The following is a 12,613-nucleotide window of genomic DNA, read 5'->3' as shown; positions in this document are numbered from 1 at the left end:
TGCAGCCGCCTAAAGGCTGGCTCCAGCAGACACAGTCGGCTTTGTCCCGTTTTATTTGGCAAGGCCGCAAGCCTAGGATGAGGAGGGTTCTCTCTACGTTGGCACCGGAATCGGGGGCACTAGGGGTCCCAGATTTACGCAAATATTTTCAAGCGGCGCAGCTGAGGTACCTGGTCGAATGGAGCCGACGGGAGTCGGACAAGCACTGGTTGTTCCAGGATCAGGCGGTGGCGGGCCGTCCCTCACAAGAGGTGCCCTTTCTGCGTAGGGCTCATCGCCCCCCGAATTTCTACGTGTCTTTTGTAACGCGGGTTCCGCTGAGGGTGTGGGATGCTACTAGCAATGCACACGAGCTTACTACGTTCCCCTCTCCGTTCACACCTATTGCAGACAACCCGGACTTCACGCAGGGGATTACCCAGGGAGCTTTTTCACACTGGCGTGCTGCAGGTTGCAGGACCCTCTTCCATGTGTACGGGCCGGACGGAGTTCTCCCTTTCCAGACTCTCAAGGAGGAGTATGGCTTGGCTGAGACAGATAGGATGCGCTACTGGCAGGTGCAACACTGGGCTTTGCAGCCACAGGTGCGTGAGCTGGCAGACAGGAAATTATTGCCGTACGAGAAGTGGTTAGTGACGCGAGCCTCGGATACTAAGCTCATTACGGATCTTTATAAAATGTTATAGCCTCCCCCCACACACTTTCATAGCCCAGGTAGGGAACGCTGGAACAGGGAGCTGGGAAGAACACTGAGCCATGGAGAGTGGGACCAGATTTCATACCGCGCACGACACTCTGCATACCATATAGGACTAACTGAAACATTCACTAAAGTGTCTACATACTGGTTTTACACTCCGGAGCGGTTGCATGAGATGGATAGACATATTGATAATACCTGTTGGCGGGAGTGTGGGCAACCTGGTACACTGACACATGTCCTGTGGGAGTGCCCGTTGTTGGGCCTTTATTGGAAGGAGGTGCTAGATGAGATCGACACCCACTTTGAGATAGAGTTGCCCCACTTCCCAGCATACGTCCTGTTGGGCTTGCCTAACGGGCTGATGTATCCACTAAAATCGAGCAGGGGTAGACAAATTGCTATAGCACTGGGCTCCGCCGTTCAGAACATTCTTATACACTGGCGGACTACCACTGTTCCATCCATCACGGGATGGCTACATAGATTATGGCATGTCCTGGGCATGGAGAAATTATCACTGATGATGGCCGGGGAAGTAGATCAATTCGAGGAGTTGTGGCAGCCCTTTCATGCACTACTGGCCACCGAGTTCAGGGAACTAACCTGTCCGAGGTACCTGAGGCTCTTGAGACTGACACCGCCGCTGGACTTCACCGCTTAATAACAACAGGCTGGATAGGGCTGGGGGATAGGGGTGTGGGCTGAGCTCAGAAGGTTTAGCTAGACAAGACACTGGATGGGGGTACTGGGAGGGGGGTAGGGGGGCAAGGGGGGGTGGGGGTGGAGTTGGGGGGGAACTCCTTCTTTAAAGGGGAAAGGGTACAGAGACTTCATTTCTACCTCAGGGTGTTATTTAATGTGATGTGGATGGAAACGGAGCTCTACTGCACTTGCGGGACACGTAGCATTATCTTGAAGATGGGCTCCCATTTACAGCACAAATGTCATTGCTTGAATGTCTTTCCTATCTGTGTACTCTTTTAATAAAATACTTTAAACATAAAAGGTTGAGAACCACTGGAATAGAGGAGAAACAATCAGGATAAGACAGATTTCGAGTGATTTACTAAATAAAAAATCCTTTTTGAAGAGCAGCAGAAATGCATTGGCGTCCTACAGTGTGTGAGTTCAAGAAGGGAGCATAATGTGAAGAAAATCCCCAGTAACATTTTACAGATGCCAAGCTTTATTGCTTTAAACCAGGAAAATCATTCAAGCTTCCACGTATGACAGACCCTGCCAAACTCAGAAATGGAGTCTGCTGGTTCTTCATCCAAATTCAACAGCCGAAGGTTTGATATGGTGCCACAGCAGCACATGCCTCTTAGATGATGTGCCAATATTCCACGTGGAAGTCTATGAGCAGGGAAGAGTTGCCTAATGAAACATACAGCTCAGGGCCAAAGTCTCACATACTTTTTTGAGTTATCGGCCATGACAATTTGTCTCGGCATGCTTTGTTTACTGCAACATCATACAGACGGGGCCACCAAACACACTCGCTGACAATCTGCAAAAGATGTAATATAAGGCAGCTAGAATATGTCTGAACCTCTGCAAACATGACCACATTAACGCATGCCTACAAGCGTTCCAGCGGCTCCTTTTGCACAGGATCAAGGTTAAAATCCTTTTCACAAAGCCTATTGGATAAAAGGCCTATATATGTGCATCAGAACCAAAAGCAGCCCTGGCAAAAATGCTTAAAAGAGACCAGCTCTCCTCCTCCCATCTCTCTATTTCTCTTTCAACCCATCCCTTCTCTGTCCCACTCCTCTCCCTTTCTTCTCCTGCTCTGATCTCTCTAGCCCTTTCGCCCCTTTCCCTCTTGAAGCCCCCACAGTGCCTCTTGCAACTAACTTCAGGGAGCTGGATTAAGTGAGAGCGGCACAAGCGGGGGTCTTGGCCCTTCAGTAAAGGTCTTCAATGATTCCAGACCCCTTGTGACATGCCTGATGAAATAAATGGCCAGCCGGGCCATGCCTACTATACTCCAAAGAGGAACTTATGTTCAGGAACCTCACATAATGAAGCTACACACCCTCAGACGAATGAAACGTGAAGGAGGGTCCAGGCCCCAAAGTTTGACTCACTAGAATCTGTTCGACCTCTTCAAACTCGCTGTGCTTGTAATCCTTGCAGAGATGGGTTTGCTACTGAAAAACATCAGTCAAGGTTCCCACCTCTTTGATCAGATTTTTGTGTCTCTTACATTCACTAAGAGCAGACTTTTACTGACTAGACATGTAATGGTTGGAAGTAACCAAACATCAACTTTAAACATTCTATCAAACTCCAAAATAAACAGCCTCTATTTCTAACTTTATTTTCTTGTGCTCGTGCTCCATTTTGCTGCCAAGTCTAACGACCTTGCCAGGAAACATCTGGATAAAAAAAGAGCGCCACTGGAAGGCTCATACTATCTAACTTAAATGCATTGGCCTGAAATAGGAACCTAGTTCATGCCTCCGTTTTGTGTGAGTTCAGTTTCACTTATGATCGGTGGCTGCCTCATGCCTGAGCCAAGATGCCATCTTTTGAGGGTCTCTCATCAGAGTAAAAGAAGGCTCCAGAGTTGCCTTTACTCTAGTCTAGTTTAGCTTTGATGATAATTCTATATTACTTTGTCTGGAATGGTGAATAATTAGGTTGCTTTCTAGCTGTTCATGGAAAGTGGTTTTCTAAGACAGTGTTCAAAGAGTGTTCCAAAATATAGCCATTTGGGCAAGGTAAATAGAGTACCATTGGCGGAGTGCTCTTGAAAGGTTCCCATCCTAAAGTGGAAGCTCTTCCAGCACTGCTTCTTCTGCTTTTTCTATTAATCGTTTATATGTTTTATGACAAAAGCAAAAATGTCACCCTCTAGAAAGGAGGTGGAGACTATCACTCGACCCAGAAAATAAAGCTAATTATAAATCAGCCATACTTGAGTATAAAAAAACTCATTTTTTAAGAAAAAACAAGTTATTTCACTACGGCCATACTAACAGCAAAAAATTCATCAAAGGAACTTTTCTCGACAGTAAAACGATTAGCCAAAGGCGCTGAGGTTGCTGATTCACCTAAAACCAAGGCATTTTGCGACAAGGTGGCTACGTTTTTCCAAGATAAAGTTAAGGCGGTCTACGATAGTAGCGCCAAAACCACAGATCAAGAAATAGATGTTGCTCCAGAGGTTTCAGTTAAACCTCGGATTGCTGGCACCACTCCCAGGACTGACGCTGAATTCAGGGATTTCCCTGAATTATCTACTTTTCCAAAGCTGACAATGGAGGCAACAATTAACTTGCTAAGATCCATTAAATCTGGCTCTCCACTGGACTTGTGTCCGCAAAACAAATTTGATTTCTTATCTGATACATTTGCGTCGCACTTGATGCCTATTTTTAATCAAATGTTTTCCTCTGGCATATTCCCCACCAGTTGGAAGCTGGCCTCTGTGCTCCCCCTTTTAAAGAAACCAAATCTGGATGATACTAATCCTAATAATTACTGCCCAATCTCCAGACTTCCGCTACCGGTGAAAATGGCTGAGAAAGCCATGAATAATGTCCTATCAGAATACATTGAATGAAATGATCTTTTAGATGACAATCAGTTTGGGTTTCGAAAACACCACAGCAACGAACTGGCACTGATCACATAATCGGACATGATTAGGCAAACTGTTGACGCGGGGAGCCGTGCAGCACTTGTGCTGCTTGACCTCTCGGCCGCGTTTGACACGGTGAACCATCAGAAGCTCCTGGAAGTTCTAAGGGGAATCAGTGTCAAAGGGATTGCACTTACCCTACTTGAATCCTTCCTGTCGGGCAGGGAACAATTTGTGGCTTTAGATAGCCTCAGATCACCCAATTCTACACTACCATGTGGGGTGCCACAGGGATCTTCCCTGAGCCCGACTCTTTTTAATAATTATGTTGCACCATTGGCAAAATTGATCAGGGCCTTAGGTTTTTTGGCTGTTTCCTATGCAGACGATAATCAAATTATCATTTCTGTGTCAGGATCCCTCTCTGACACTATGATACAGTTCCATACCTGCCTCCGTCAGGTCGCGGAATGGATGACTGCTAATTGTTTAAAACTTAACTCCAGCAAGACGGAGGTCCTACTCTTTGGTGCACACACTAACTTCTGGTCACCTGATATATGGTCCCTGGAATTTGGGCCATACCGACACCAGTGACCAAAGTTAAGAACCTGGGAGTCACTTTTGACTCCAAACTTTCATTTGAAAACCATGTCAACCAGGTCACCTCCCTCTCCTTCTATACGTTAAAACTCCTACGAAAAATCCTCCCTTTCATCCCGGTTGAGCTTCGTAAATTAGGGGTCACATCGCTTGTCCTGTCCAAGACCGATTACTGTAACGGGCTCTTTATCAACCTCCGGAAAAAGTGCCTAACGAAATTGCAGGTTGTGCAGAATGCAGCAGCTAGGCTCTTGCTGAATATCCCAAGACACAAATCTGTGTCAAAGACACTCAAGGATTTACATTGGCTGGCAATAAACAAACATATTGAGTTTAAGGCTCTATATATTGTCTTTAAGACCACACAGGACATAGGGCCAGGATTTTTAAAACGGAATTTGACACCCTACATTCCAGTACGAAATCTTCGCTCATCCTCTGCACATGATCTTATTGTTCCAAGGGTGAAAACATTTTCCTGGGGGGGGGGAAGCTTTGTATTGGGCGCAGCTAAATTGTGGAACTCTCTACCTGTAAAATTGAAACAGGAGACACATCTGTTAGCTTTCAGAAAAGCGTTAAAAACTTGGTTATTTATTCATTAAAGTGCCTGCGAACCCTTAGCCATATATGGTCTCAATGAGCAAGCGCCTTGACACCCTCGGGTGATTGTTTCGCGCTCTTTAAATCACCTTTTCATTTAATTTCATCTCATTATGATAGTATTTGTTTAGTTATCGGGACACCCGGCGCCATCAGTAGGCATTATAAGGACAACCAAACTAAATTAAACAATATTTTTAATTCCCTCACAAAAAATGCTTTACAAAACTTCCTGAGTACATATTGTCAATTTTCTCAAGAATATAACAAAAAAAATACCAATCTGTATACAGATTACCTCTGCATCAAAGAAGCATTATGCAAGGTATTAACAGAGACTCCTGTAGGAACGTCCTGCTTGTGTTTGTTAGGGCTTAGGGTAAAGCCCCTACATATTCTAGTCCTTCAACTGTTTTCTAAAACACCTCCATAAACACCCAAATAACTCTCAAAAACAGAAACCAAAAGAATAGAAAAACACACACCGTGACTTCTCATCGTATGCCCCATTAGCGCAGTGTGCCTTACACTCATGATTATTAATGTATACTCCACTTAGGTACAAATTTAACTGACGTATCATCCACAATTTCATAGAAATGTTATCCATTAAAGAGACATGTCCAGCAGCGGTCGGCAGTAGGAGTTCCTGCAGGACGGTGACGTGGGGAGGGGGAGGGGCAGGGTGGGGGGTAGTAATGTATGGATTACGGAGTTTAACAGGTAAGTAAACATATAAATAAATAAAGTGAATTTCGTTGAGCGCACTGCATCGCATTTGGTGATGCAGTGCGCGCAACGAAATTCGTTTTATTCATTTATATGTTTACGTACCTGTTAAACTCCGTAATCCATACATTACTACCCCCCACCCTGCCCCTCCCCACGTCATCGCCCTGCAGGTACTCCTACTGCAGACCGCGGCTGGACATGTCCCTCCTCACCCTCCCCAGTCTTTGATTAAATCACCCAAGACAACTACATACATATATTTAGGACATGAACTCGTGAGTCTGCTGTTAGCTTTGAAGGCATTTAAAGGTTTATGCCCAGAAATACTAAAAATGGAAACACATTTTCTCAGCTAATGCACCAAGACTGGCATCAGCTGCCCTTCATCTCAGATTTTTTCCCTTTTTGCTGCAGTTCAAGAGACCCAAAAGCCAACACTGTGCCATAATCCTCCCACGATTGACTAATTACTACCACCAGTAAGCACCCTCCTGACACAGAGGTAAACTGGCCTATCGGCACATCATGGCATATGTCTGCAGGACTGTGCATATGAAAGGTCATTCCCACAGGGCAGAGTCTGCTTAGTACATGGTTGTGGCATTTATCTGACCTGGCCTCATCCTGATTTCCCTCAAGGTCAGTCTGTCTGCTGCTGGTCACAGAACCTCTCAGTTACTTGCAATATGGTTGTAATGCACACAGGCGCACGCTATTTCAAATCTATAATTATTGCTAACTATAACTTTATGCCATAAATAATTATTTGTAACTATATGAACTTCATCGTTCAATTTAGACGATGAAGTAGGAATTCTACTTGTGAATGTCTGCATCAGGAAAACTCAAACTATAAAAGAAAGGTTCTGGGCAAAACATAATACACATAAAGAGCGACACGCTTTGGAATCCGAATGGGAAAAACACCGTTTAAAAACACGTTTCAGTAGAATATAAACCTACAGCGAGCTATTTTTGTTGCCAACTAAAAACAATATAATTATATGTGAAATGAGTTAGCTAAGCGCACGGATAAGTGATTGGCCGCTGGAAGAGATGAAAGGAGCACTAGACAAAGAGATCGTTCATGAAAGAGGCGGCCCAGAAGCAATGTGAACCAGTCTTTTGTTTGCAATCCTCCAACCAAGACTGGGCTGTATTTATTACTGGGGTCATTGCTGAGGAAGTGTAAGGTAGGTTAACCTTTACATTAGAAAGAAATGTGCAATAACTCCCCAAAAAAGGTCATGGCTTTAGAGCTACTTCTTTAAACTTAGCAAACTTTTTAATTAAAAATGCAGAGCCATGCTATAAGTTCCTTCAAAATTTAAGGCAAGGGGAGTATTTTTTCTAGTGCATGAAAGACTCATATTTTATGGTAATATGGTAAAAAATTATATATGGGATAAAGTACACAAAATTGACAGTGAGGATATAGTTTGTCAATGAGCATCCCGCGACTTAGCCATGGCAGCTGGTCACAGGTTGAGTGCCGTCATAAAGTCCCAGACCTTCAAGGTGGGTTGTAATATCTTTCAAATGTACAGTTAGGGCTATTTTATTCCTTCTTGCACATGTTCCTACTTTCCCTCAGTCTTTTACAGAGGTGTTACTAAACAAATAGAAAAAGAGTAGAGTAACAAAGACTAAAGGCAAAATAGTAAAACACTAAAAAATGAGACCCAAAAAAGTAGAATGTAAGTCATGGAATAATGCATGGGTCAGCGACACAGTTCAATGTTAGTTTAAGTTATATTTAAGGGTTAAGGTTATTGTTAGAGTAAGGTAAGGTGTACGTCTTAGAGTATAGGAAAGGTTTAGGAATTGGTTTGGGGGGAGAGTTGAGGGAGGAGATTGGAGTTTGAGTTCGATTAACTTTATCTGTTGGGCTAGGGTAAGGTTTAGAAAAAGGGAAAATGTAAAGGAATGGGTTTATGATTAATGATGAAGGGTTAGTATTAGGATGGTGGGAAATATTAGGATTTGGGTAAGATATAGGTTAAGATTAGGTTGGATGTAGGGATTGGATTAGGGTACAATAATGGAAGATGTACGTGATGGTGTAAGGGATGGTGTGAGAAACTGCAGCAGAAACATGGAACGGGAGGTGGTACTGGGATACCGGGAATATCCCGCCAGTAAAATGGCTATAGTTTAACAAAAAGAATTAAAGTTAGTATTAAGAAGAGACTACAGTTCGGAATTACAATGGGGCTAATGTAACTCCATGTATATTTGACAAATCCAGAGGCCTACATTTTACTATTTTTAATTGGATGTTATTGTACTTGTCATCAACTTTTTGGACTTTATGACATGGATATAGAAAAACATGGCCTAATTGCTCTGTCATGTGTGCCCCATTGGTAAAGGCCAGTGTTTTAGAAAGCTGCACATTTTCAAATGTTCCATCATTCACAGTATTCTTTTATAAACAGTTTGAAACCAGTGGTAAGCAATAGGTGGGTTCCAATCCCTCGTCTGCTCTAGGCAAGCCCACCATACTTCTCGCACACTCCACTTATCATTGGTTAACCCACCGTACTGAAGATATCAACTGCGTATCATTATCCACCATTCAATTACCGGTCCAAGATAAGGGGGTGGGTGCCTAGTTAAAGAAAAGAGCAATACCCATGTGCAAAGACCCAAAACCATGCAGGCAATAAAAATACCAAGAACCGTCACCCTAATCTCACCCAAAAAGGGAGAGACACACACACTCAATTAAATGAGAAAAGTTAACAGGAGCTTTTTAATCATTCTGGTTGACTGAGCCTATCTCGCCATTCTATTTGGGGTGATAATATTTTCTATTGGTTGACCAGGTTTATGGAGAACATCCGTATACCAACTTCATCTGGCATGCATTGATACATAGGAAGACACTTACCGACAAGTGATTCTATAACTATCTTATAGGCCGTCGCATGTCTGTGAAGCTGCCACTGTGCGCACATGCTCGTCATACGCACTTGATAGGTTTCCAAATTAGTCACTCCCAGGTACACTGCAATGTAGAACACAAATTAAGATAACACATAAGCAGTATCCAAAAAGCAACGCTATAAATAAAGTGTGATAGCAAAATGTCCTACGTTTGGAGTTAGGGAGGTTGCCTACGATTCTAAAAGAAATTATTGGAGTTTAAAAGGAAAAGAGGCATACACCTTCGGCTAATAATTGCTGGTGTACAGCCTCCACTCTAAACATTATAATGTTTGTCTTCATTTTTGATTTAGACATTCTGCCTCAGTGGGGGGAAGGTTTTAATAGCATAATCATCCTAGTGCCTCAGACTATACCACATGTTAATGCCCCTCACCCTCATATGCACTCGGGTTAGGGGCCTTTAAAGCTTAAGTAGAATATTGGAATGTTGCGAGTTCCATTGAGTGTATAAGGGTGAATAATGCCCAGTCTGCCCAAATACCCAGGACGACAGCATTTAATCACTGGTTTGGCCCTTGGAAGCAGGGTATGATAATGTAATGTTTTCATTGATTGGAATGGTAATAGCTTCCATCCACACAATGCTCTTGAAAAGTCAAAAAGACCAGAATGCTATAGTCTCTGTAATTTTAAAGCCTGTTTTATTGCTTTAACTGCCCATCATGAATCCCTTTAAAACATGTGACATTATAGCAGTTTTCTTTTATTGTGAAATATGGGATCAATAAAAATTGAACTCAACAGAGTTCACCTACAGCAAATCTCCCACTTACAATTATAAACATACGTTCCTGGCCTTGGTGTGACCATTCTCTTATTAAATTGAACTTATTTGGCCTACAAGAACTTGACACAAAATTTAAAAACAGTCAGTATGTTCGTAACTGGTCGCGTATAGACAAGGACAGTTTCTGTGCAACTCTCATTGACACTGTGCCTGATTCCTACCAAGATGTTTATTTAATGGAAAAATAGGTTTCTCTTTGGTTACTAAATGCTAGTAATAAACCCGCCCCTTATGTAAGTCCAAAATAATCAGATGAACAGAATCTTCCCAGTGGTTTTCCGAGGTACTGCAACTTGCCAAATTGAAGCTTCGCCAGTTGGAGTGGAAATGGCGTAGAGATTATCTTCTTGATAACAAAAAGCTTTTAAAAAAGTTTTGAGGGACTATAAAGATCCAATACGATATACTAAGACTCTCTTCTTCATGAATGAATAAAAGGATATTTTTAGAACAGTGGCCGAACTTTCTAAAACAGATAGATTGCCTCTGTTAATAGTTTCTTCAGAAGAGTTCAGCAATATGTTAAATCCTATTTTATTGATAAAATTAAAATAATTAAATGCAGCACTGTGCTAGAGCCCAATGAGCCTCCAATGTCTTCCTCAGCATGAACCCCATTACGCTTTCTAACTTTCCTGCTCTCAATGAAGAACGTTTCCTTGAGTTGATGTCAAATTAAAGTCTGGCTCACAAAAGTCTCCCTGCTGCCCTAAGGTCCTCAAATCTTTCATCAGGTCCTCTCTTGTCTCCTTTAAATTATTCCTTGGCCCAAGGAAGTGTGCCAATGCCCTTTAAAGAAGCAGAAGTGATTCCCATACAAAAACACATGGTGATGACCAGTTACTTCAGAAAAACTATCGGCTTATACCTCTGCTGCCTTTTCCTGCCAAACTATTAGAAGATTATGTGGCACAGATTCTTTGTTCACATCTTGAGAAATCCCACAGGGGTTTCATCCTGATCACGACACCGATCTGGTAGTTCTTTCAGTTGTGGATGATATGTGTAAAGACGGTAATGAAAGTTTGACCTCTGCATTAGTCCTAATGGGCATATCAGCGGTCTTCGACACAGTTGACCACTGTTTGCTGGTGGACTATGTGGAGGCTACAGGGCTTCAGGGACAATCCCTTGACTGGAGGAAATCGTTTTTGAAGAACCATAGTGAGTCGGTCATTTTGGGCTCTTTGATGGGCATAGGGAACCAAATGGACTGCGGGGTCCATTGAGGCTCCTCTATCTCCCCTCACCTATTTGACATCTATATTAAACCCCTCGTTCTATCAATGGGGAAGATGGATTACAAAGTATATAACTATGCTGATGATTCCCAGTTACTTTTTAGACTGAATGGCTCCCTTGTATCCCAGAGAAACTTCCAATCTGTCATGTGTTTTATCTGGGACTGGGTGGCAGTACATTTTTAAAGATTGATGCCAACAAACTGAACTTGTACTTCTGAGCAACAAAATTGCTATTTGGAATCCTTCTGCTTAGCCTTCTGAAATTATGCCAGCCATGTTTAGGTAGCCGCATGTTGCGTTTTCTACGTTTATACTTTTAATTTATCTTGCATATGTTGTTGAGTTTGTGTAATGCAAGAATGAGTAAGTGAATAGATGAATAGATGCATGATAGTGAATAAAGCAAAACCAAAGGGGATGATGGATGGAGTGTTGAACATTGCAAGCACTCACCCCCAGTCAACTGATCTGGGTTTAATACATCATCATTCTTTAGCTCAAAACTACCAAGCCATGTCTTCTCTGGACCGGAAACAAGCAACATGGGACCGGTTTCGGGTTCATAATCCTCATCCAGCAGGCTATCTTGAATCTCAGGGAAGGAGCACTGGGATGTTTATTAAGTAGATGGTAAGCACCCAACAAGTCATAGTTATGGTGGTATTTTCAAACTTCTACAAGTGTTTTTGCACCTAAATTACACTCTTTATTGTATAGCCATAAATGTCTGGAACAAGTGTGGACTCTTCTGGATGTGCAGAGAACGATTGGGATTGAATGAGTATTCTCCACTGCACTGAAGATAGCAAGGTGCCAAAATATGGGTATTGTAAATGGCCTGGCCCAGCACCATCATTCGTAGCTAACCTTGTTTTTGCATGATGCACTTAGGCCATTTCTAAATGTCGACATTAAAAGATGCACTACTATCCAATGTAATGTTACTCAATTTGACCTAGTAGGATGAGAGCCAATCTTACTGGGAGTGAAACTCATGACCTTCAGATGACTGCTTATGTAAGTGGGGAGCTTTAACCCACGGAGTCATCTTGACAACTGATCAGCTCATTTTATTATATGATGGAAAAGCCTACCTAGCGCTTTCCCATGAATAGTATCTGCCACTCTATAATCTGTTTATCAAAAATAGGGTTCCACTTTAACAGTAGAGGTGGTACTGGCTATCTAAATATCACCATCAACAGTGGGCCATTTGCCAGACGTTGTCATTTTAACACCCCATAGGTATCATGAACCACAATTATTTAGCAATAAAACTATCAGCAAAATGGTTTATTAACAGTTCAGGCATACGTGTCTGTATCTGAAGCACAAACATATAAAGAACTGTATCCAACGTGCAAACATTTATACTCGATTTTAGAGAATTTTGAGCA

The 12,613-nt window shown here is 42.5% G+C and overlaps 1 protein-coding gene across 1 annotated transcript in view; it reads right to left on the bottom strand.

Annotated features, from left to right (window-relative positions):
• The window catches only part of COL14A1 (collagen type XIV alpha 1 chain), a 514,343-nt gene that overhangs the window by 192,725 nt on the left and 309,005 nt on the right, over nucleotides 1-12,613 (bottom strand). The window contains exon 23 of the mRNA XM_086966163.1: nucleotides 9,127-9,243. Coding sequence (XP_086822289.1) covers nucleotides 9,127-9,243 — 117 coding nt within the window. The remainder of the gene's footprint in view (nucleotides 1-9,126; nucleotides 9,244-12,613) is intronic.

This window comes from Lissotriton vulgaris, chromosome 4_1, assembly GCF_964263255.1.
Source record: "Lissotriton vulgaris chromosome 4_1, aLisVul1.2, whole genome shotgun sequence".
NCBI lineage: Eukaryota > Metazoa > Chordata > Amphibia > Caudata > Salamandridae > Lissotriton > Lissotriton vulgaris.
The sequence above is the reverse complement of the archived record's forward strand: the minus strand, read 5'-3'. Positions and strand labels throughout refer to the sequence as shown.